General features: G+C 37.8%; 1 protein-coding gene across 4 annotated transcripts in view; it reads left to right on the plus strand.

The window, feature by feature from the left end:
- Positions 1-27055, plus strand: part of IFT56 (intraflagellar transport 56) — a 53915-nt gene that overhangs the window by 19646 nt on the left and 7214 nt on the right. For all 4 annotated transcript variants that reach the window (XM_049792210.1, XM_049792205.1, XM_049792209.1 and 1 more), the window contains exons 9-16: positions 918-1020; positions 4254-4309; positions 6124-6177; positions 6606-6669; positions 13259-13347; positions 18603-18686; positions 20875-20944; positions 23809-23915. In XM_049792210.1, the coding sequence (XP_049648167.1) occupies positions 918-1020; positions 4254-4309; positions 6124-6177; positions 6606-6669; positions 13259-13347; positions 18603-18686; positions 20875-20944; positions 23809-23915 (627 nt within the window). The remainder of the gene's footprint in view (positions 1-917; positions 1021-4253; positions 4310-6123; positions 6178-6605; positions 6670-13258; positions 13348-18602; positions 18687-20874; positions 20945-23808; positions 23916-27055) is intronic.

Genomic DNA, 27055 nt, shown 5'->3' on the forward strand with positions numbered 1-27055 from the left:
GTGGAGCCTGGTCGGTAAGGACACTGTAGAAACAAGTCAGAATGGGTGACCCTGGACTCTTATTTAGTATGACAGCAATGTGAATGGAATTAAGATAGCTCGGGAAAATGGTCTTCATCCAAAAATTACTTAACAAGGAGTTCAGTTCATAGGGAAGAAGATGCTGATAAAAGCCAAAATACTTGGGTGTTCCACAGTAAAAGAGTCACTAATCACCTGTTAATTTGCCTGCAGTGGTATTATTTCTTTGCTGAACAACTGGTAACAGTGCATTGCTTTTATTTAATGATGGGCAGTTGCTTGCTTTGTCGTTTTCCAAGAGCAGTCACAACAAGCTAACACTTTTTTTCCCCCAAGAGTTTAAACTGCTTTCATACTGGACTTTTGTAAGTTAACATTCTTTATTTTGAATGTTGGTCTTTTTGCCAGTGATTTATTGAATAAATATGTTAGGTTTTGTTGGAGAAACTGTCATGTGAAACTGAAGTATAAAGAATCGACCGCTCCTGATCATTTAGGATCTTGTGGCATTTTAAATAAATGCAGAGTTGCTAGCCTATTTTTTTCATATATATACATCATAAGCAAATTATAATTCCATATGTGTTCCCCTTAGTCTTGTCTCAGACCATATTATTCTTTAAAATCTTTGATATATAACGTATCACTGCTTTGAGCTGCTAAAAGCTGAAATAAGTTTATCTTTACTGATGGATTAAATACTTTATATTCCTCAGAATAAAGATTTTCACACATTGTCATTCTAGTGTTTCGTAAAAGTAGGGATTATGCTAATGCCAGTACTACTGACCTTTTCCTACTGTTAATATAGGAATTTAAGGATTAATTTCCTTGAATTAAGAGATCATAGACAAGATTTTGATACACAGTTATCAGTATGCTGCTTTTCTCTGCAGGTGGTGTTCCGAGGAGGAGAAGGGGCTTTGCAGATCCTGCCTCCCCTGGTTGATGTTATTCCTGAGGCAAGACTGAATCTTGTGATTTACTATCTCCGGCAAGGTAAATACACCTTTCTCTGGCTCTTTCATAGCTTCAGGGATAACTTTCATTCATCTGATCTCAACTGACTATTCAATGAAATGACTTTTTTTTGCTTTGCAGTAAAATATAATTTATTTCATTTTCTCTTCCTCTGGAAAATAGTGATGTAAGAGCTCCCATGGCTTGAAGAAGGGCTTTAATTGTGTGCAGTCAAATAAATCTACTTCAGCAGAGTATTGGAGGTTCTTGGGTCCTGGGAGATGGCTTTGGGGATGGTGGTGTTTATACGTTTACAGTGAGAGGAACTCTCCTCTGCCTGAATATGTGCGAATGGTAGGCATATGTCCTATGAAGGCAAGGACTACTATTTCTGTAAATACAAACAGAATGTGAGCCAAAGTGACTGTGAACATGGCTACAGTTTGTGAACAAGACGTTTCATTCCAAATCTACTTTACAGCTCTTAAAGAATGCAGGTAGGTAGACAGAATCAGTTGAAAAGGATTTTTCACTTGTTTCTCTCCTTAGTTGGCTGACTCCTTTGTGTGTTATCTGAGTTTAGTTTCAGAGCCATTCCTATTCTCCCGTTGTGTTCCTTTATTCAACAGTGGATTGACTGGCTGAGTGATGACTAGGTGTTAACTGCAGTCATCTAATACCAGGTGATGTGATGATTGCTTTTCCATTCACGGCTTTCTTAGAAGCCTTGTGCTTTGTCACCTTTACATTTAGATGACCAGAGCATCTGAAAGCAGAAAAATGTCTTTTCTTACTTTTAAAATAAATGAAGTCCTCGCCTGCGATTTTTTTTCCCAAAATGTTGAAAAATTACCAGGAAAAAAGGAGATATATTCTGCTGGCAGAAATAAGTCACACCAACTTTATATTCTTTGCATCGCAGTTAGTTCATCGGGGAATCCGACCATATGTGAACACAGTACTTTGAAAAAGCTCTGTGAGCTTTTTATAGTGTAATTGACTTGGAGTTTCAGATACTGATTCTGAGTAACATCTTTATGGTTTGTAATCAACCAGGTTGGTAAGATTTAATCTTTGTAGTTGGAATAACTTCTCTTTGGTGCTCAGTTGTATCCAGGACTGCTTCTTTTGTCTGCATGTGCAATTGAAACGCTGCCTCATTTCAGTTCAACTCAAACTGTGACTCAAATTTTAGAATACCCCACTAGTCATGACTATTATCAGTTATAGAAATTCTTGTTGTGGCAAATACCGTGCAATAAAAATCTCATTAATCTGATTTTGGTAATCTGCAAACATCACAGTCTTCACAAAATATGGCAATTCTATCCCTATTTTGTTTTATTTGACACTAGACAATGACAATAAGGTTATTTAAATTTCATATGAGGTTATTTAAATTTTGTCATGCTTGTAAATTAGATATACATTATCAAATAAATTCAAATGGTCACAATTGTATATTATTAAAAGTACATTATCACTTGCCTTATATTGTATAAATTTAGAGTGTTCTAGGTAAATAACAGAATCACATTATGAGTGAGAAGGGACCTTTGGAGATCTCTAGCACATTTTATTCAAGGCAGGTCCAATTAGATCAGGTTGCTTGGAGCCTTGTCCGGATGAGCATCTAGTCAAAACTTCATCTGTTGTTCCACCTTGTGTCCACTGCCTTTCATCTCACCCTATGTCCAGTATTATTGCTGCCAATATCACTACGGGTAATATCGGTATTGTTACCAATTATTTTGCCCAATAATATTGTTAACAATAATATGTTTCAAATTCAGTTCTACTAACACAGAAGCAAAGTACATCTGCATCACTTAAAAATCAGTCTTGTTTACTCGTTTGCTGTCAACCTTGCAGTAATTTTCATTAGTTAGGTTCTGTTCTTCGCTGTGGTATGCAAATGAGTTGCACATTGATAAAGGAGGCCAAGAGAAATTAGCATTAAAACTATTTTCCTTGTTTGGCTAAGTTTCCATTTTAAAGTCTTGGTAGTGTAGCAGCATCAGTTAAGAATGTGAGAAGTTATTACTTCTAATGACTACAGCTGTCCCTCCAAAACTTACAAGGTCTCCAATAAAGGTAGTCTTGTCTTAAGACATGCTTTGAACTGGAGTGACTGAAGCACAAACATGCGTCCCATTTTTTTCAGCTTTTTAAGGTAAGGTAGTGACTTTAGCAGGGTTTGGGGCCAGGTATCCAGTTGTAATCTGCTCCAGTGAGAGTAGCTAGGGGCTTCTGTTGGAGCCTGAAGAGCATAGTTCTGTGTTAATGGTCTACACCGATGAAAGTAAGGGCTGCTGTCGTTTTTTTGGTGGTGGTGAGCTGAGCTAGCCAAAACTAACAAAAACCCTATTTCTATTTAAAAAAAAAAAAGAAAAAAAGTGATTCCTTTTGGCTAGTCTAGGACTTTGTGCTGGCTTACTATGTGACTGCTCAAGGGAATGGGTAGGAAAGCACACGGGTTGGAAAGGAGCCTGGCAGCTCCAATGTATAATGCCTTAAGTCACCCTGGAGTACTGTCCCTACAGTGTATGGATGGTATGTACTAGCAAAAAAAAAGTTTTGTTTGATAAGGTTTGTTCTTATGGGCAGCTGGTATAATGCTGTGTTAACAAAATTTTGCTAGTAAAAAGGGCATCTTCACTAGGTTGGTTTATGAAGCCGACCTTAGTGCCAACACCTTTGTTTGATTTAGGTAAAGTTTAGGATCTTTTCAGTTTACTTACTTTTTGGGTGGGAAGGAAGTTGTTTATTGAATTCAAAATTTACATGTCAACTTCTATACTAGTAGTGCTTTTTGCTTGTTAGAATTAGGATCAGGTAAGAGCTGCTGGACAGATTTTGAACTATTGATAAGGAAAAGATGAAGTTTCCCTTCAGAATCATGTTACTCTGTCCTCCTTGAGGGGTAAATAAATAGGAGAAGAGAAAAGATAGGAAGGCAATGGATTTATTCTCTTGACCTTGTACCGTTGAGAAGGCAGCCACTGGATTATGAATAGGGGGGCCAAGTCATCTCTACTAGGAAAATTGTAGTTATAAAGAAGCTATTACTCACTCCATGTTTGTTATTTGAGTTCTAGAAAACCATCACCATTGTGATATAAATTCACAATGATTTATAGTTACCTTTCTCCTCCTGTCTAAATGCTTTATTTTTTAGTCTGTGTCTATTGGGGAATGTTGTAGAGGATGAGTGACTTGTTCTAACACAGTGTGCTATGGGTTGTTATGCATTCTAACGTCTGGTATTTCAGATGATGTGCAGGAGGCTTATAACCTGATTAAGGACCTGGAACCTACAGCTCCACAGGTAATTGGAAACTGATATCATGGTCCATAAAGACAGAGGTTGTAAACTGATATGAAATCTGCCACATACAAAACTGGTATCCTAAGGACAGCTTGCTTCATTGCCACTCTTAAAACTCTTGTGTTTTCTATCCTTTTAGCAACAATAGGCTTAATGTGCATGCATAAAGTATTATATATATGTGCATGTATGAGTACTTAGCATGTTTATTATTGTACCACCTGGGGTCAACTAAGAATATAGCTCTGTTGTGTGCAGACTTGATTCTGGGGAGCTGACCGTTAATGCATAGATAAATCCCTCCTCCAACTACAAATACTTCTCATTTCTGCCCTGGTGATGGTTACCATCCCTCAGATCTGCTAGCTCAGATGCTCATGTAGTTTGTCCTGAAGCCTTTTCAGTAAAAATGAGCTAGATTAGATTAAGCAATTTAAATAATAGGTCTTTTCTAATCCCATCTCACTTCAGCTGCAGTGAGTGAAAGCTATAGTGTCCCTTAGCTGCTACTGTAATTTTCTTTTGTGGCTGTTCCAATATCTTTAGTGTCTGATTTATTCCTCTTTGCAGTTTATTTTCCAAAGGTCACATAGCTGGGCATGAAAGGGACCTTTCATGAGTCTGTGTGAGGATTAGATGGAGGGAGGGAAAAGGAAAACCTCAAGAACACAGATCTGGTGATTCTGTGCTGAGGAGTGTCTTCTGCTGTTGCTTTTCACTTCTTGCGTTTTTCAGTATAACAAGATTTAATTAAACAGTTTTTGGCAGCTATTGGTCCTTTAGCCTTTGTTTTCCCCATGTATGTGCCTAATATAAATAACATATCATTCTTGATCACATTTTGAAATGAGAATCTTTGTGCTTTTTTTCCATTTTTCTCACTGACACTTGGAAGGAACTCCCTGCTAAGACTTGGAAACCTACTCGTATATCATCCTTCAGTTCTTCACAAATTTATTCTTTGTCATGATGCCTATAGGATAATAATTTGGCATCTGTAAGAGAGTTGGTGTGCTAAAATGATTACTTTGCATGCTGGCTAGTACTCTCAGATTGTTTCCTTGCACTCCATTGTTGGTGTGTAGATGTCTCTTTTTCCGTGTTTGCATCTGTGACAGGGCTATCCAGGTTTATCAGAACTACCCACTAAAACAGGTTTATAGCTGTAACTCCTAATTATAAGATTAGAAAAAGATAAATGAGTCTGTTACATGCTGAGAAAATCTTGCTTAGAGAAGAATTAAACTATCGTTGTATCTCATAGTAGAGATTACAGGGTACTCTACTCCTATTCTGAATTTCAGTAGAGTTACATGACCACAGAGCACAAACCTCTTGACACTTTTGCCCTGATGAGAAATGCTATGCATTTTGGAGCAGGATGTTAGTGGTTATGGTTAACCAATGTGCATACTTGAAGTGGGGTCTGTGCATTAATATAACAACATTGCACTTGGTTATTGGTCATATGATGGTGAAGAGGGCATGACAGTATGTTATAGTGTTCCTTCTGGTGCACCATCTTTGAGCATAGGACATCAGAAAACACACTACCCCTTTGCATCCCACATATTTAGCAGAAGTGATTAGCTAGCAAGCAGAATGGATTTCTGGGGGGTAACTTTGTACTACTGAAGCACTGTCATAGTATAATAGCAACCAGCTACCTATTAAACTGAGTTGGGATAGAGTTGAATTTAGGAAGAAAATAATGTACACGTAGGCTGTTACGTGTCTCCTGAAATCTTCACCTTGTCTTCTCTGATCCTTTTTACTTTTTTTTTCTTTTTTTTTTTTTCTTTTTTTTTTTTCAGGAGTACATCCTCAAAGGAGTGGTAAATGCAGCACTTGGACAAGAAATGGGCTCGGTGAGTGAAGCCTATGAGGTTCTCCAGCTTCTTCAACAATAGAATGTGAACAGATCTGTAGGGACTGGAATGGAGTGAGACAAGCAGTCATTTCTCATTTAGATTGCAAGATCTCTGAGTCTCTTAATATTCTTCCATACAGTACTCAGTACAGAATGAGTGAAATGCAAATCTCTGTTGTTAGTCCTAACAATAAATCAAGCTGAATTTGGCTTCCCTGTCCTGCTTCCAAAAAACCCTGTTTGCTTTCTACAGTGTTCTTGTGTATCTAGGCACATACAGTGGCACATTTACTTTTTCTGGTTTTACTTCAGCCCTGGTTTGTCTGTTAGTTGCTCCTCATCTGTTCCTGAGTATATTTTCACTGTGTATTGTAGCATCAACTCTGGAACTCATGTTGGATTTGTGGGGGTTTTTTTCCTCTCCAGAGAGATCATCTGAAAATTGCTCAGCAGTTCTTCCAGTTGGTGGGTGAATCAGCCAGTGAATGTGGTATGTTTGAAATGTTCTCTCTCCATTATGTAATCCTTCTTACAATATCAAAATATATACCATCGTATCTTTGTCTAACTGCTGACTGTTAGCATGACTATTGCTAGGATTTTGTTGCTATAGTAGGAGTAACAGAAAGCCTAATTTATAGTCCAAACCAAATTTGCCTGTTTAAATTAGAAGGCTGAATTGATTCCAAACCTTACTATACGAATTTGGCTGGAAAAGAGGCTATACTGCAAACTGCTAGTCTTCACTGATAGATGCTGTGGCAGCTTGCCTTTGACTAATAATCCCCATTATAGAAGCAGAAGACACAGTCTGATTAGATGAAGTGTATGGCTGAAACCTCACAGGTACAGACACTTGCAGGTACAAATATAGGACTGCTAATGAAAGCCTGTCGAGTACATAGAGTCCTAGCATGGAGTGTGCCTTGAAGCTGAGGGTGATAAAAACATAAAGAGGAATTTGGCTACAGAGAGAAATGGAGGCTCTGGGACTAACTTCCTGATTGAATCAAAAAACCCATGATAAAACCCAACAAAAAATCAATATATTTTCAATATTTACTTATTCAATAATAGACCAAAACAAGACCTTGTCTTCCCTTTCCCTTGCCAAAGTAAACCCAAAAATCTCAAATAAAAAAAGCCGGTAGTTGGAACACAGAAATTCAGCCGAAATGGGGCTTCCCAGTTTCCTTTGTAGGCATTGTCACTAGGACTATTTCTTTAGGTGGGTAACTTATGCATGTTTATGGTGCAGACAGCTCATGGTCCTCAGAGACAGAATACTGTCTCCTGTGACCATGGTGACTAAAGATAAGGAGCTCAAGAGACAGAGTGGCAGCACTGATGAAACTTTCAGAAATACCACTGAGCCATTCTGTTCCCCTTGCAGCCCTTGTACCATTGAGATTGTGCAGCAGAGAGCTTCACGTTGGAAAGCTGGAAGTGGTTCCATAGATGAGGTTTTGCTAACATATTCCTTTTGCATTGAGGTTATCCCTTTGGAGTTGGGATCCCGGCCTATAGAAAGAAGCAGCATGAACTGTAGTAGTGGAAGACTCAGTTAGTGGGCATATAGCTAACTGGGTTTGTGATGCCAGTAAAGTCACAGGATGACTGATACAATGGTGGTAGACCTCTTAATGCCCGTAACAGTCATGCAGGTGTGATGAGTGAGCATAGCACACGTGGATAAAAATAATACAGAGATAGTCTGAGAAAAGATATCCTGAAAAGATGTATAGTGAAGATATAGTCCAAAACCAAAATTGAAATTGTTAGGAAGCTAAAGGTCTTAATTGTACTGTGAAATATTTTTAAACCCATATGCAAAACAAGATACAGAGGCTGAGAGGTATGGTTGAGGAAAAAAAAAAGGGACCAGAAATGTAGTCTGGTTAGGAAGGTGGGTTAATTGAAAAAAATGAGCCTATGGGAACGATTGGTTTCAACTGAAGGTAAATGGAAACATTAGTACTGCAAACATGCTCTTGGTACTTCCATGTAAAAACTGCTTTGTCATCTTTTTAAAAACTTGCGGGAGAAAGCTGAGATACAGAAGAGCACACCGTTCAAGGTAACTCCTCCTTTAAAGGCAAAATAGTGAGGGGTTTTTTGCATCCTCAAATGAAGGACAGGTAGAGGTAAACAAACTGTAGATAGGAAATAGAAGAGGCAAACAGAGTTCAATTTAGATAGGACATAACCAAAAAAAAAAAACACGTGAAGACCAAACATGTAAGTGTTTTTATACAAAAATTAGAAGTTTTACAACAAGATTAATAAAGTGGAGCACCTGGTTTTAGAAGAGGAAACTATAAACCTAAAATAATTTTTAAAATGTGATAGGAGGAAGGTAACATGTAGGATTTTGTTCCTATTGAATTTACAATGGGGTATTACTAAATAGATGATGCCAGTGGAGAAATTGTTCTAACATTATAGAAACCTTCTCTCAAAATACAGTAAATATCTTTTCTTTATCAGTGAGTAACATAAAATTGTTTTAATTATGTGCTCAGGTATGAAACTCATCATATTGAGGCTAGATTATTCACCGGCCAGCCTGGATGGGAACAGTGACTGGCATATTAAAGAGGTTAGAGATTTTATATAGAAAGATAATTAAATATTAGTTGGATACTTCTATTCTGCCCATATTGACCTAGTAAATGCAATGACATGGCATGATAGAGAGAATGAATTTTTAAATGCTAAGTTTTCATCTTTCTTAGAGAACACACAAGTGAACAGGTGACTCTAGACCAATAGAGATTATATAGAACCTGATTTGAAATTTTATGATGAAAATCTAATTTTCTTACAGTGATCCGAGTATAATCAAATTTAAAATCCATGTGTTAGCAAATACCTCAAAAAATTTCGACAGCACTAATTTCAAGAAGGGAAGCTACATAATAACCTTTCTTATTTCTAACAGAAAATTTTCAGTGAAGTAACAGTGAAAAGGGTAAAATGCACCTGATTTGAACACTTGAAAGAACCTTTTGTTTCTTTAAAGAAAGAGCTCGTATTCGTAATTAATGAGATATAGGAGACAAATAATGACATGACTAGGTTTGCCAAAGATACAAAATTACCCATAGTAGGAAAAGTGAAAACAAGCTGTGGAAGAATATATGAGGCTGGGTAATAATATGCAAATTAAATTTAACTTTGCTGAATGCGAGGTAATACATGGGGGGTGGGGCTTAAATGATATTTGCAAAATTATCAGAAGAGTTGAAGATAATCTTAGGGATTGATGAGGAAGAAGAGAACAAAACAAAAATAATTACTGTGTCATTGTATACAGATGTGGTTTCCTTTCTTGAATACTGTCTGCAGTTCTAGTTCTTACATTTTAAAAAAAAAAATATGGGAGAGCAAGAAAGGGTACAATAAAGATAGCAAGGATGATCAGAGAAAGGCAATAGCTTCTTGAACAAGGAGAGATTAAATAGAGGATCCATGGCCTGGAAAATGATGACTGAGTTTGGTTATGTTCGTGATACAGACCATCATAAATGACAAGGAGAAGAGGAATAGAGAAGGATCAGTTACTGTACCATACCAAAAAAAAAAAAGGACCATTGACAAAAATCATCACGGAAGACAATTAAAACAAACAGCACAAATTACTTTTTCGCATAACACAACTTACTTGATATAGAATCTTGCAAGAACCAGAAGGTATAAAGAAATCTGTAGAAAAAAATCCATTGGCTGTATAACACAAATTTTTCACTAATGATTAGGATGTCCTCAGTGCAGATTGTTGGAAGCTGGGAGAAACTTCAAAGGAAGTGTCATTACATACCACAGCATGTATTATATGTGAAAACAGAATATATTCTTTCTATAGCTGTATATTCTTACTTGGCAAGCTTCTGAACCAGATAGACTGTGGATCCAATATGATCATTTTTATGTTCTTATGTAACTTTGCATATTAGCCACTATGTTGTATATTTGTGGTCATTTTTGATCTGCTGCCTTTGTTTTGCTGGATTTAGAATGGAGAACAGAATTCTTGCTGTTTGTATACTTGGGCTTTAGCTAAGTAGCCAGCTGTGCTATTCAAGCATGTAACTCATGCTTTAGTACTTCCCACTGGGCCAATCCTTGCAAGGAGCTAGTACCACTAGGTTGGCTAAGATCTTTATCAAGTTACTTGGCTGCTTCACAGATTTATAATACAAAAGTAGGTTGTGCTTGCTAGAGTGAGCAAATCCTATGCTGTGTCTTTGCTCACAACTGGCCCTACAAGGCTCCTGATTTTAGTGTGGGTTATCAGAAATTAATGGATTAAAATGAAGATGTGGAATATTTTTTCAAAACAAGGTCCTGTCTTTGTGACTTGCTTTTGTTAAGCAGCAACGGACAGTTTCAGAATAATAGTGTCATTTGTAAAGTCATTTGGAGTTATCAGTTAAGCCCTTTGCTGTTTTTAATTAGATCTCTGGCGTGGAGGTTCAGGGAACATAGAGCAAACAGAGTTAATGTGAAAGTCCTTTCCAATGCATGTACACATTTCATCTCATGTTGGAAGTTATGTACTGGAAGAGGAGTAGGGACACTGAAAACAAAAATAAAAAAAAAAAAAAAAAAAAAAGGAAGCACTTACAGAGTAGGGGTCAATATTCAACTTCTAACAGCAATAAATAACACTCAGAACAGCAGCTTGGTTTGCTGGGGTTTTTTAAAGTTTAACAAAAATTCTTAATCCCAATGACATGAAATGGCACTGGCATTACAAAGAAGGATATAACAAGATTTTTATAGTTAATTCTTATGCTCTTCTTCCAGGGTTTGAACTGGATGGAAAATTAAACAGATCAGATTTCTGAGATATGTTAAGGAGGAAATGGGGCAAAACGAACATTAGTGAAAGTAAATGAACATTAACATTTCCATTAAATGCAGTGTTTCCGGTGCTTAGCATAAGTCTTAAGAACTACCCTAAAAACACTGCAAGCATAATGGAGAAAAGCACCCCTTTCATTTTCAGTGGACCTCTTTTAGGACCAAGTCAGTCATATCTGGTGTTGGGTGGGAGGAATGAAACATTTCTTCTGGACTTTGTGCAGTCTTTTCTTGAGGTATTCTTAGGTCACCCTAAGTAATTTTTCAAAATGAGAACTTTTTCCTCTTCCTGCATGAGTCACATGGGATAAATTAGAACTATAAAACTCTAGTTTTCCTGTCTCACTAGTAGTATTCATTGCTGAGTTGTATGAGATTTACAGATGTTTTACTTGTTTAGTTTTTTAATGAAATCTTTCACTAAAAGTATATGTAGGATGGTGTGCTGGGATAACAAAATTTTCTGCCAAAATGTGGACATAAGAATACACACTGAAACTTAGAAACTCTTCAATCATATATGGGAAAAGTATGGTTCGAATATTTTGTTACTGTGATTAATTTTTACTGAAAATGTATTCTCGGTTTTAAGGGTTTGCATGTTTATTTGCATTTTTTTAAATTTTGTTTAAAATAAAATGCCATGAGTTTATGAACTTAAAAAATTGAACGTGAGAGAAAAGGAGCACTTTTGAGGTACCTGCATTCTCATTACAATAACAACAACAAAAAAAGCAGAGGAACACTGAGGAAAACTGTTTCTGTTACTGTCCTGTCAAGGCATATATGTGCCATGATAAGTATGCCTGCATGTAAAAAAGGACAGGTAAATATACAGGCCAGTTTTTGCTCCCAAGTGAACACTTCACAAATAACCAAATAATTTTCTTAAGTTGGAGAGCTGAATGATGTGGATCAGACATAGATAAGGATGGATTATCTCTATATAGAAATGACAGGACATGAAAGCTCAGTATCTCCTAGTGCTAAAAGATATAAAAAATGAGAATATTCTGCTTTCCTTTGAAATATAATTTGAGATCTTATATAGTGCTTTCCAGGAATAATTACTATCCTACCTTATTTAAAGGAGAATGTACAAGTTTACAGTGGAATGCTATATTTTGTGCTGTGATATGGAGTCAAAGTATCATTCTTCAGATATATGAAACTTCTATATACAGGAAGGATATTTTAATTTTCTAGTGTGGATGGATTGATGCTAACTAACCTACAGGAGCAGATTACTTCAGGGCTGTTGGTAGGTAGCCTTAGGATCTTATCTCCTGTCACCTTACCAAACTGCACAGAGCAGCATGCTATCTAATGATCATTTGACGTAGTGAAATAGTAGTGATTTGACATCACTGGTGTTTATGCTTTCCCAGCTGCTACTTGGGTTCATCCATCTCTGACCAATCTCTGCTGGTTGTGTCTAACAGAAATTAGTCCTAGTAAGCTTACTTCAGAATCTCTCAAAAACCTTTGAAATAGTTTTTCAGTAACCCAGCTTGCAATTTCAGAGTAGGTGACAGCATAGTATGATGGCAGCAAAATTTATGATGACATAGACAGCAGCAAAGTTTACTGATGCTCATTTAAACTGATATGCCTAGCTTATTTATGGCTTTACCACTTGTGAGCAATGTGGTAATCCCAAATGCATGGAAATTAATTTTCATATTGTATTTTCTCACTAACTATTTTTTCTGTGAATGTATTAATTTTTTTATAACAATATATATTTTCATGTATCAAGTTTACTCTCTTACTGGAACTAAAATTAAAATATGTAGAGCTTCTTTGTCCAGAATAATTGAAAAGCAGAATTTTAAAGAAAAAAAAGGCTAATGAGGTTAGAATAACGAACTCAGGCTTTGTATCAAGTGTCAATTCCTAAGAGTAAGAATAATTCATGGTAAAATTATGTAACATAAATTGTGTCATGGAAAAGGCCTGTTACTTAAACAATTTGTCTCCGTAGAATTTGCTGCTGAAGACAGTCTTGCAATAGTTACTGTATGCTGCAGAGAAAGTTGACAAGATGATCTAATAGTTTTTCTAACCTCTAGTGTGGTCCTTTGCCTGAAAAGGCAAGTTACGCTATTTTTAGAAGTTAGTTGCTTTCATAGTTGCCAGCAATCTAGGCAGTGATTTCCATTACCATGTGATTGTTAAATACTACAAATCTGCATTTCTCTTTTGAATTTTAGATACCATTCCAGGGAGACAGTGCATGTCCTCCTGCTTCTTTCTTCTTAGACAGTTTGCCAATGTCCTGATTTACCTCAACTCAGTCAAGGTTAGTATTATTATTTAGTATTGGTAGTAGTACTCTAATGCATGTAATCACTGCTTATGGAATTAGACTGTACTGTGTGAGACAGTATGTAAACAGAAAAAGATATAGAAACACAATAGTAACAACAAAACACAGGAATGACAGTGGGACATAACTGGTCAGTACAGCAAATGGATCAAAAAGTAAAGCAGCAGTTTATAAGATAGCATTGTGCAGCATGGTGGACATGATGGTCTCATCACACTTGCAATTTAACCATTATCAGGCTTTCTGGTGGCATCACAAAAGATGAGGAAGATAATTAAAGGAAGACAATGAAAAAATTTGTGGATATTTATGGAGTGGGCAGCATGGAGGAAAAAACCCAAATGTTTTCTTAAGATTTATCAAATGAGTGATGGAGATTAGTGTCACTGGTTAATAACTGGGAGCATCATTTTAATGAACAAGAGTGTGTAAGGAAGATAGGACATGAAGGACTCTGAAAGTAATAACGCTTGTATTTTACAGGGAAAGCAGTCACTGTGAAGGGCTAAGATAGGGCAGTATTACCAAAGCAATAAGCGAAGAATATTATTTTTGCAGAAGTAAGCTGAGTGGTATCCTGCAGGCAATGTTGCATTTTTCAAAGTAAGAGAAGGTGTTTGCAGTTACCATAATGCAGCATTATCAGATCACCAGTATTCAATGGATAAAATGGGTACAACTTACAGATATCCAGTTACAAGTCAGATGTGAGGAAAAAGAGAGAGGCTGGAGTGTGATTATAGGGTGAAGTGATTGTAGTCTTGTTCCAGTGATTTGAAACTAGAGTTGTAAGAACTCTATATTTGGTAGGAAGAGGAATGAGAATCTAAAAAGAAATTATTAGGGAGATACATGAGATGAGCAGTGTTCTAAGGAGGGTGAGATCTAAAGAAAAACGTGTGGTTGTAATGGCGCCAAAAGCAGCTGATGGGTGACAAATGATGAAGGTGTAGTGTTTTTAAACTTCTTCTGGAAAGAGGTTATTGAAGAAATCCCAAGTGGCTGCAGGCACTGGAATGGCTTCACTGTAGTGGAATGAAGAGACACCCCACCACCACCACCACTCCAAATTGGAGTGTGTGTGTGTAATTGAAGAAAAGGAGAGCTGGAAACTAAGAGTGAGATTTGTTTTGCCTAACTTGAGCCATCTAAAAGTCAGATTTCTAGTTATAACTGATCATCTGGTCTCAGTCTATAGCCAGCAGAGGCAGGTGGTAATTTCCAGAGGAGAATTCATCCGATGAATTTCTTATACTTATCTTAGAATGGAATGAGTCATCCCATAGAAATGCCCAGCTCTTTCCATTTCCTTTAAAAAATTCTTTAAAAAACTAGTTCTAACCTGAAAAGGTTAAAGTTAAATGCGATTACTCACCACCTCCAAGGTATATGGGAAAGCTTACAAATGAGTAGCATCTGGGGAGGCAAATGGAGTTGTCATTGATATTGGAAAGTAAGGCTAGTGTTTGTAAAGGAAAGAGCCAGAAATGAACAAGGCACTAAACAGAAATTAAGAGGGTGGAAGTGAGCAATAGAGTGATCAGAGGATAGGTCAGAGTCATGAGGCAAGAGAAGCCCTACAGGGAAGGGGATTAGGCGAGACAGTTCTGCATCTGTGAGGGTATAAAGGAAAGTGTTGTAGGAAGGGTTGGAAAAAAAATATGAAGGGAAAAGGAAGAGCACAGAATAGTCGGTGTTATTTTCTAAGATGTTAGTAAGAGCCCCTGCAGAGGGAAATACGGTGAGGGATAGGTCTAATGTTTAAAAACTGCCAGGAGGGAGGCAGAAATAGTGACAGGTACAGGTATGCAAGCCTTCAATCCTGCTATATTTATCAGCCAGAAGAAGGAGCATTCTTACCTTGTTGGATTTGGGAGAAACAATTTTATTATGTGTGCATAGGAGAGGGGAAGGGTTATCTGACTGTTTGGATGTTTTGTCTTAAAATCGTAGCTGTTTTGATCGAAGTATGCAGAACTACTGTTGCACATTATAACATATGTAAGTGGATCTCAGCTTGCAAACTGGACTTGTCCACATATACATGCCTTTGGCATCAGTAGCCATATATCTGTTTTGATGTGACCCATATTTAGGCAAAGATAAGACTTTTTTTTTTAAAATATTCCCTCGGTTTTCACAGTTGTAATGTGAATGCATTTATAAGGGCGAAACAAAATATTAAGCCAAGTAAAGAAAATTCAGTATGAAAAAAGATTCATGCCTTTCATTGCACAGTGGTCTACTCTTACTTGAAATACTGGCCACTACCCCCCTCAAATGCAGAAAGAAATGTGAATCAGACCATAATTAGAAATTGAAATATTGTCTTAAGAGATTTAGAAGATATCATTTGCTGTAGAGGGAAGTTAAGAAAATAAAATGATACAAAATGAGGATTAGAATAAACAAGTTAGATGTGAAAACTCCATTTGTATTAGGAGAGGCTGAAAACACGATACAGCTTGCTGGAATTGCAGCAAATTCACAGTGTCTTTTCCAAGAAAATGCATTTTGTCCCTCTGAAAACACAGTTGGTTTATGGGATTCATTGTCATAGTTCAAAGTAGGGTTGAGGTTGCAAGTTTGGAAGGTTTTATAGATTGTATCTAGCAAGTTGCAAAATGATCAAGCTTAAGTAAAATATGTATTTGTTAAATTCTTGAAGGGAATCATAAATACTGGTAATTGGAGAACATAATACGGTTGATAATTAGCAAGGACTAAAGACAAAAGTTTTCAGTATACTACCACTTTCCTTGCATGGTCCTTTTGAAGTAGTTGATCATTCTCAACATTTTTTAGCTGCTACTAGCCACTGCTCGGATTTACTTAGGTCATTCCCCTTCTCTTCAGGTCACAGGAATGCAAACAATTCTTCCTGTACCATGTTACAGGCAAAGTTTAGGTGGCTTTACAGTCACCTTTGTGTTTCATTCACAGGAATAAACTTCAGTAGAATCTGTGCAGCTCTTTAAGTGGAGCTGTGCACTTTGTGAAGATCGTTTGCAGGATATTCTCTCAGGAAACACCACCTTTGTCCATGATTGATTAAAACTGCTTTAGGCATGAGAATGTCTCAAAGGACACCTTATTATAAATGTATTGCCAGCTGCCCTGGGGGTGACATTATAACACTGAGGATCAACTGACAAGACAAGCTAATTCAGGCTCCGCAGAGTTCTGGCCACAAGGAATGCTTCATTGTTCAACTGTGTATCTAGGCGTCTCGTTAAAATGGACATCACTCAGAGCACAGTCAGTTTTATGAAAAGATTGAAGACTGCTAAAAAGACCACAAAGGAGTGAAGTCCAGTACATATAATGTGGTTTAAAAGAAAAAAAAAAAAAAAAAAAAAGAAAAAAGAGGAGGAGGAAACAAAACACCTAGCTGCTGTGAAAGTGTTGCACTATCAGCAGCACTAGTTCATTTCTACTTGTTTTGTTTTTGCAGCAGGTCTGGTCTCTAACACTAATACAACCAGGATAGAATGACACAGGTTTTTAGTTTGGTTGCTGACAGAGTTTCTTTTCTGTTTTAATTAAAAAATACAGTGGAGCCTATTGGAACAGAAGAAACTATTCATGCAGTAAAACTAGCATCTTGCTCACCAGCTTTGCTTTACCTGGGACTTGTGCTGATTCACACGAAACTATCACTGAGGAAGAATACAGTAAAGTGTTGTAATTCTCATATGGTGAAACCAGTTAGTTCACCCTAAGGGTACTGAAATGTTTTCACAAACTGAGTTTAAGATTGACCCAATTGGTTCATCCTCATGCTTTCACATAGCTGAATATATCTGCCAGCTTTTGGACCCTAACAGACTATTTGGGCGAAACCTAGACATCCGGCAAATGGTGGCAACCCCCCACCTCTCCTCTCAAGGCACTAGCTTGATGTATGTGGGTGGGCTGGATCAGTACCCTTTGTTGACTGGCTGTGACAGGGAAGAGAAGAGGTTCCTCAAGTGTCTCTACATCATGAAAGAAGATAGCACTGCAAAAGGGTTTTGCCCCTTGCTTCCCATATCTTTTGTACAGTCCCAATGATGCTTTTTACCTCCTCCTTACTCTAATGAGGGAAGAAAACAAAAGTTTGATCTCCCTACACAAGTTCTGTTTCTTTTGTAGATGTTATATAAGGAAAAACATTTATTCCTCTACACACCTTGCTATTTTGCACCCCGGAAGGCTTTTCTTGCAGTAACTATAGTGGATAAACCACCCTGCTTTCTTGCCACACTCTTTCATAAGCACTGCACCTCCCCTGGGCAGGGATCCTCAATCCCATCCATGCTTGTAGCTGTGATATTGTGTTCCACTTTACCTCTACCAGGTCTACCGGTGCAGCAGTGTGGGACAGTGCTGAATGCAGAACACACCCAGCTGACTTTTTGTCATCTGAGTTATACTTCAGTCTAGGCATCTGACCATGATCAAATCTAAGCTATTTGGGTCAAACCTAAACGTCGGGCTAACCTGTATCTAGAGTTATATTTCCTGCTTTGGCCCCTGCAGCTTTTCAGAAAAGATACAGCTAGATCAACCTCATCTGTCATTAACCAGGTGTATCCAGTCTAATATTATGGGAGAGAAAAACTTAGTGTTGCACTTCAGATAGAGAAGGGTGCCTGTAAGTAAGGCTTGAGCTACAGCCAGTACTGTGGCTCCACCTCCATCATGTGATCCAGTGTGTCAGACTAGCATCTGTCACATAACCAGATCCACAGGATCTGTTGTTGAACCTTGAGAAGTCTTGAAAAAACAAACTGTTCATCTCCTTAAGCCATTAGGGAGTCAACTGCCTATTTACCACCCTAGTGGTGAAATAAGTGCTTGGGAGGTGAAAGAGACCATGGCAGCACAGCGTGTCTTCACATGCCCAAAGTGAAAATTATACCCACAAAAGCTGCCACAGCAATTTTGAGCTTGGAGCATTCTCCAGATCTCTCATGGTTAGCACTGTGGAATGTTCCAGCTGTGTTTGTAGTCACGAATGTAGGATGGAAAGCCAGTCCATAATTTTCTGCCCACTGTTTATAAATGCTGTATGTTCATAATGTGGGTTTTTCTTTTTCCTTCCCATTGTCTTGATATAGTCTGACTCAGATTTGGGGGTGTGTGTGTGTGTGTGTGTATTTTTAATGTTGTTATACTGTAATACCATGGGGGGGGGGGGGGGTGTTTCATTTATTTGGGTTTTGTCTGTGTGGCTTATTTTCCAGAGTTACTTCTACAATGATGACACTTTTAACTTCAACTACGCCCAAGCCAAAGCTGCCATGGGCAATTTTAGTGAGGCTGAAGAGGTATGTATTTACTTTCTTTCAAAAACAACAATGGAAACATTTCCCACATACTCCCCTCTTTCCTTCCTTTTCTCCTTCCAGATCTTCACATTAGTTGAAAATAAGCAGGTTGTGTGGAACATCCTCTTCCCCTTAGAGGAACTGAAACTCTCAGTGAACACTATTCAGAAAAGATTATCTTGCTAATCTTGTAATGTGAGGTATATGGGGAAATCATGCTGCTTGTGGTGCATCACAAGAGTGCTTGCAGCTATCTCTAATTGATCAAAGAATGCCCTCTTAATCAGATTTCCTACACTTTGTCTGGGATCCCAGGCAGTCTTATTGTTCAGACTGACTAGGGCATGCTAAGTAGAAGACACTGAATAGTTAAGAGCTAATAGGTGTCCCTAGAAATTTGTGTTTAAAAAAAATAAAAATTCTTCCTCTGGGAGATGTGGGAAGAAAAGAGGAAGTGCTTGCTATCTTATTCAGCAGCATCCAGATGCAGCTGGAAGAGATTAACTTCTACACACAGCATTTTTTGTGTCTATGTGCTGTAGAAACTTAATTACAACTAAAATATGCAAAAGCAAATAGCTATTATGAAGATGGAAGCAACATTTTCCACAAGACCAGAAAGAAGACAAGCCAGAAAAAAACCCCAACCATGTAGTCTAAAGTGAATCATATAGGTTTGCTTGGTTTGGGTGGGGTTTGTTTGGTTTTCCTGTCTTTCTAACTATTTAACTCTTCAGGTTCCTCCACAACAGAGCCTTCCTAGGGTTTTGGGGGGAGGGCATTGTTTTGTTTGGGCTTTTTTCCCCCCAGCAGCCACCTCTTTAATTTCTGTGACCTGAAATTGCATCTCTCTAAGAAAAATATCCAAGACCGTCAGGCAAAATGGATATATATTTCAATTCACCTACCATAATTTAGTTAGCTTGATGAAAATTCAGGTGAGTAGCTTTTAAAACTGTGCTAGCAGGCTATGCTGATTCCTGAGACTTCATAAAAATGATAATGCTATAAGTAAGCTTTAGCTGCAGCCAGGCAACAGAGAAACACAAAGGTGTAAACTGCCATTAATCCACATTTTTTCCTCTTATGTTCTTACAAATGATTCTATATAAACTTGTGTTATGTAGGTGATGTATTTAAACAACAGAATTATGTAATTAAATTGATTAGTCTGACCTAATGTCTGATCTTTGATTGTGATGACACTTTCATATAAAGATCACCCTTCCCCAGTGTCTCATAAACTTGTAAAATATCTCCACATATAGCACTTATTAAGTTATTTAAAAGCTTACCTACCTGGACATAATGAAATAAAACCTTTGATAAAATGGTACTTAACAGGGATAATGCTTTCTTTTTATTTCTTCCCTCTTCCCCCCCCCCCCCCCCCCCCCCCCCCCCAAAATCAGGGGATCAGCAATGTCTAACCAATAAAAATGTCAGTAATCTGTGGAACTTGCTGTTCCAGTACATACATCTGCTTCTATAAAGGTATTTTGAGTTTTGCCAGTAGCATCCTAGTATAGTTACAAATAGACATGCAGAGAGGCATAAACAGCTTTTTTCTGTGAGCAAAGCCAGAGTACATTTTAAAATGTATAACTTCCCCCCACGCATCCCTTTAGATGTAGAATGTAATAAACCTGTATTTGTACAGTGAGTTACAAAAGACAAATGTTTTGCCTCAGAACCTTACTGAAACTAAAATGGTTAGAAATGACTTATTGCTGACCTGGAATGATCTCTGACATGTATGGGGAGGAAAGCCTCATGTATATATATATATGTGTGAAACTTCTGGTATTTCAAGAAGATGCTAATGTAATTGCTTGCATTGCGTTCTAAACAAACACATTCCAAATAGCTTTTCCCACAGGCCCAGTGTTCCTTTGTGCTGTTTGTGTTGCATGGCCGCCCACTGGCACTTGTTCAGAGCAGGCCACACCTTCCGCACAGCTTGGCATTTTGAAGCTGCAGAAGTCCCTTGATAAGCATGGCACTGGTTGAATCCCCCACCTACCCGACACGGATACCCCTACACTGCACTTACATACCTTAGCTTTTCTCATGAAGCAGTTGTTCGTGTGGCTTAAGCCCTAACTGCATGTTGAAACGAGGCAGGTCTGCCTTCTGTTTGCTTAAAAGTACATGCATGTATAATCTTTTATCTTCCTTCTTCCTGCAGGTGTTCCTTTTGATCCAGAGTGAGAAGATAAAGAATGATTTTGTTTACCTTAGCTGGCTAGCTCGCTGCTGTGAGTCACTTTACTCAACATTGCAGAATACAGATCCTCCTCTATTGCATCAGTCTTGGCAATCCACTTTCCTAATTGAATTTAATGTTGTAGGTTGATTCAGGACTATGAAAGTGAAAAGCTGATTGCACTAGTTATAGCATGGGTGGTTATTGCACCTTTCATACATCTGGCTTTAGTAAGCAATTACTGCTTCAGTGCAATGCTGTTATAGTTCTGTCAATGCAGCTTTGTCCTAACCAGTGAACCTTTTTCTTCTCAACTGTCTACTCAGTTGCTTGTCTGAATATTTTCTGTCTTAAAAGACTGAGTTACAATTCCGAAACATTCAGAATAAAACACAGAACAGAAGCATCCATGCTGGGTCAGGCCCAAGGGTCTGTCCACCTCCAAGAGTAGCCATTGTCAGATGCCTAGGGAAGAGAAGAATCAGGCAAGCATATGTGGTATTTTTCTTCCTACCACATTACTCTTCATGTCGTTCAAACTCCTGTGCCTGGGGGATGTCCTTTATAATCTCCAGCATGTTTTTTCTTCCAAAAACTTTTCCATTCTTCCCTTGAACCCATGAAACTTTTGCTATGTTTCATATCCTATAGCAAATTTATTTAGTTTTTCTGAACCAGTTTTTAAAGCATTGCAGAGTACAGAGTACACCGCGGAACAACTGTAGCTACAGTGCCACATGCAAAATAGTACAGAGGTGGGCTTTTCTAATGACTCAAGTCTGAGACTCCCTAGGCTAATTTGTTTTCCTTACAGTGGCTTAATACAAAAATGTTCTCTTCTCAAACAATTTTCAGTAGTTGCACTTGGAATGTAAATATGTATGTTTTGGGACATTATGCCCTATCGCAGATGCATCGCAGATGTGGTCAAGATCTCTAACATCTTTCCAGACAGGCACATCACACCTATGGATGCTTATCTATGACTCTATTTTAGGATGTGCCAGTTTATTTCCTTTTTCGTTAAGCTACAGTATCTTCTTGTGTTTGAGTGTTTTATATGTGAATGTTTTATGTGATTTTTTTTTTTTTTTTTTTTTTTTTTTTTTTTTGATGGGAGAACTCCCATTGCAAAGGAAATTCATGGTTTGTCTGTGGACAGTGTTCATCCCTTTGACTCCATGCTATAATAGTTCTTTGACATACATCTGGGGATGCAGAACTCTTTGAAGGTGCTACTTATTATACAAGAAGTAGAATTAACACCATGTTATCAATTAAAAATTTTCTACCTCTTTCATAGGAGTTGCTAGTTGTTCTTGAGTGTGCCTTTTGCCATTCTGAATTCCTGTTGAAGTTTCAGTAGAGCTGCTGTATTCTTCTGTGTCTGTCTTAAAATTTTGATTTTTCATTCCGAAACAGCTGCTAGAATTCTTTGCAGAAACAACTGTTCAGTGATGAATATAGTTATCTTTTTGTGTCAAGTATGTAAATTGCTATTAGAGCCTTCTGGATAAAAGCTGCTGTAGAAAATACAAAGCATTATAATACATTCATGTCAGAGAATGATTATGTATTGAATTGTAAACAATTCAATGCTGAAATATTTCCAAAGGGCAGAAAGTACCAGAGATGCATCTTTTCTGGATGCTAGACAGTATTTTTTTGTTTAATATAATTGTACTATTTATACCAAATTCTTCTTGAAGAGAAGGTAAAAAAACATTGAATTAGCACAGTACTCCATTTGTCTAAATAGATGGGTTGGTATTTGGAAATGAAGACCTTGCTATTGGCCACTGTGTATGGTATCTGGAGCTGATGAAAGAAAAATCTGATTTGGTGTCTTGCTGCCTCCTAAATAAGAAGTGACCATAAATCCTGTGATTTGGTGTTACATGTTTATTTTTGGTGATTGCCACCCATTCTACCTGCAAGATATTTATTGGCAAAGTGGGCACAATTACAATAAGCTAAACAGTCCCTCTTTGGAAAGAGCACAAGAGTGGTCCATGTGTGAACAGCCAGCTACTCTGTGAGTAGCTGGTAAGACTTGAAAAATAAAGGAATACTTAATTTCATTTTCTTTTCTCACAGTACTTGAATGAGTCTGTAATTACCAATATCAACCTCAGATTGAACAGAATGGGTTCCTATTTCCAGAAAATCAAATTTTAGAACTCATAGTGTTCAAACACCCTAGCAGAATTTCCACTAGCTGACATGGAAGATTCAGATTCTTTTATTTCTAATTGTGTGTAGCAGTGATGTTTGAAGTTAAAGGCCAATGAAAAATTCTAGTCATACAGGCAAATTTAAAACCAGCACAAAATCTTGGGAATTTGGAAACATTTTTCCTAGTAGATGCGTAATGACAAGTTTTGTTATTTTCAGAGGGGCTTTGCTTCCCACCCCCACCCCACCCCCCCACCTTTCAGTTTATGAATCATGGGAAGTGAGTGTTTAGACTGAGGTGGGCACCAAGTATTAAAGACCTCAGTTTTCTGCCAATTAAATTTTTTCTGTGTGTAAGAACACATAATCCTAAATCTCACCATCTAAAGGGATTGTCACAGTTCATTATCCTGCAAAAAATAACTTCTCTAATGCTTTCCATTCTTTCCGTAATCACATCTGAAATCATGAGAGTTGTGCTTATTGCTGTATCTGTGAAATATAAATTGACATGTAAACGCCATGATTATACCTCTTGACATTGGTATTCTCTGATGAATTGGTTGTTATCACTAGTAAGACAGAAGATAAGGACAAGTTTCCCTTCTCAACCTCATGCTCCCAGGGTGAGGCATGCATTTACATTAAGCAAAGAAATTTAGGAACATTTATTCCACCTGCCATTGAGTTTTGTGCCTAGCATATTCTTTTCACAATCCCAGCTTTTTGTTGTTATTGCAGATATTATGAATAAGAAACCACAGTTGGCCTGGAAGCTCTATCTGAAGATGGAGACCTCAGGGGAGTCCTTTAACCTATTGCAGCTCATTGCAAATGATTGCTACAAAGTGAGTCTTCTCTTTAGAACTTGGTGTATGGCATGTTAATTCAGTGATTGTACCAACAGCCATTTCTTTGATACTTTACATCATTGTCATCTCTAGTGAACTTTCTTTTATAACAGTGGGATGTCTAATAATGTAGGTGACTTGGCAAGGATTAGTCAGTATTTTAACCTACAGGCCTTCTTGGTAGACAACCCACTGATTAAAATGCTGGTAAATTACCAGATGCTTGAGCTATCAATAACAATAACGGTTTCTTCTCCTAGCAGGGATTCACTGTTGGTAGAAATGACAAGAAACTTAGGAAAAAAAATCTAGCATAGATTCAGCAAGGAGCCTCATGCTGCATTTTTTTCTGGGACAGTGGCATTTTTTTCTGGGACAGTGTTATTTTTTCCTTAAAGATGGTAATGGCAATGGGAGATAGTCCTTTGCTGATCGTAAGGAAATGGAAAGAGAATTCCCACATCTATTATTCCATCTGCCCAAGTGGGGCAAAGAGATACAGGGTGTGTGTAGTCGTTAAGAATAAAACTACTCAGAAAAAATGGTGAGCTTAACTGCCTACAGCGGGATCCCTACTAACACATAATAATTCTTCTTTTGAACATTTTCTGAGGGGACTTTTAAAGAGATGAGGTTAGACTAAGCTAGGGGACTTTTTTTTAAAGAGATGAGGTTAGACTAAACTGTCTAACATTTTTTAAAGTCAGGCTAGACAACACAATGTCCACTTTAGTAGGGATGCTCTAGGCATTTTAGAACAAGTTAAAATATATGCTACCTTGCTTGTACTAAGCTTCTAGATTGTGTTTACTAGTTTTGATGCTCCATGCTAGTACACTGCTGGCGCACCTCCAAATTCTAGTTTATAAAAAGCTATGTTAGTAGTCAAGAGATCTTGGGAAGCTGATTACAATTCGGCCTAAATCCCTAACATCTAATTCTTCAGATGGTGTCTATAGACAGTGAGACTTAGCTATGAGTCAAGTCTTTTGCTGTTCTACAAAGCATGGAAAGAAAACACGAGAGCTTCCTCCACAGTATGACTGTAGAGGCATATATAAAGAAAACTTGTTGAGAGGATTGTAAGTGACACTATAGGAGAAAGAAATATTTGTTGTCCTATGCAGAGTACTGCTGTGCATGATTTCAGTCAACAGTAATAGGATGCTGTATCCGGCACCCTCTGTGCCATCTACAAGGATGATTGTACTGTGTTGGAATCTAGAAGAGTGGCAGCTCAGGGACAGGAGAAAAGGATGTTCTTTTTGAAAAGTGTCATGGTGAGGCACAGGCCACCCACTTTTCAGAATGTATTGGCCAGAGCCAGCAGGTGGACTGAAGTTATTTGGGGAGCAACTAGTTTAGATTTAATTTAAATTATAGAATGTAAAGACAGATTGTGATTTTGTGATTGTGCAAATATAGTAGTTCACTGTTTTAAGAAGGCGATAGGAGAAGAAGAGCAGAACACAGATAATAGGTGTAAAGCTCATGGAGCTGGCTCAGTGGAGCCTAATAAGAGCTAGCAGCTGTTAGCATAGGCTTATTGAAGATACAGTGACCAAACTTGCTAGCATAGAGGAAAGATAGTAAACTGAGTCCTGTTGGAAAACCTCACAATGATTCTCAGTTCAGCCGAGCTCCCCAAAGAGCAGCAATATCTGCCTACTATCTGTAACATATTTTGCTGGTTTTCTTCATCTGACAAAGTAACGTGTTCTCAAAATCCTGACACATAACTGAAAGTCAGAAAATCTACCTTGTGATCTCAAAAACATTCTTCTAAAACTGAGCAAATTATCTCTTACACATGTTTCCAGTATTCAATCCCCCATCTCACCCTAGAAGTCTTGTTGCTCAAGCAAATGGCTATGCCTCTGGTGTTCCCTGTAGCTGCAATTTCTGCAAGTTGACAATCAGACCTTATGTAAAATCTCTCACTAGACCATTTTAAGTCTCACTTAAATCAGTTGATTGCTTTGCCTAAATTCTTCTCAAAACCTTATTGTACTCTAGAGGAGAATCAGCTCCACGCTTCGGATTTATCTAGAGCTCTTAAAAACTGCACTTACAGGACTAAATTTTTCAGCCTAATTATGTGTCTGTGTATGGCCATAAATGACTGCTCCAAAGACCAAGGAATTTAATTTCAAAAATGATAACTATAGTGTTACAACTTGTCTTTCTATTATTGGAGGTCCACAGACAGCACCATAACTGTAACTTGAGGGCAGTCACACTAGGCTTCACTCAACAGAATGCTGAATGAACATAGGTGGAGCAGGGTCAACAGTGTCCTGAGACTAGGTGTAACTAGATGCCCCATTGCTATGCTGATAGAATTTGTTCCATGAGGAAGCTGGGATGCAGAAGTTCTGGCTAATTTCTTGCTGCTTTTCATGCAATAGCCTATCTTATCCGTATAGTGAACGGTACCTGACTTGGGGTGAAGCGTTTCCTGCTTCTATGTCAGGTAGAAGGAGGACATTAAACCGATATCTGCTTAATGGAACTAGATCAGATGCCAGTTTGGAGAAATTGGTACTCATTTTTTCTTTTTAGCTGACACACCTGATACTGTTTATACTTACTATCTTTATTCCCATCCATTTGAGTGCTTGCCAGTCACCTCTGGTTAAAATCACCATTTATGTGAAGAAAAGAGAATTATTACTCCTTCTGTAGTACCTGTGTTTCTCTGACTAAAATTTCCAAATGTAACTCCCACAGCCTGTCCTTTTTTCTCAGCAGATGTAGGCTTCCAGCCACCAAAGGATGGGAGGTTGTGCTCAGTCTACCTTCTGAGCTCTCTCATGGGAAGATGCTGGCCACAAACAACATTGCTATTCAGGCTTGCCCAAGTGAAGAACACTCACAGTCGTAGATAAGGTCTACATGAGTTATACTGACTTCAAAAGGCACAGTTCCTGTGTTCACTCCTTTTGCTCAGGAACATTTTGGATTATAGAGTCTGCTTAATCTTGTTTTGTACTGTACTGTAACAGTGCAGAAAAAAATTTAGCTCTAAGTTAAACCCAAAAGACAACCAAATATGTATCTGTGACTATCTCTACATGAGGAAAATTGGTTCCGTTTTCAAATGTTTGCACTAGTTTGAAGTTGATATTCTATCAAGG

Source organism: Accipiter gentilis, chromosome 34 (genome assembly GCF_929443795.1).
Source record: "Accipiter gentilis chromosome 34, bAccGen1.1, whole genome shotgun sequence".
In the NCBI taxonomy this organism is placed as follows: domain Eukaryota; kingdom Metazoa; phylum Chordata; class Aves; order Accipitriformes; family Accipitridae; genus Astur; species Astur gentilis.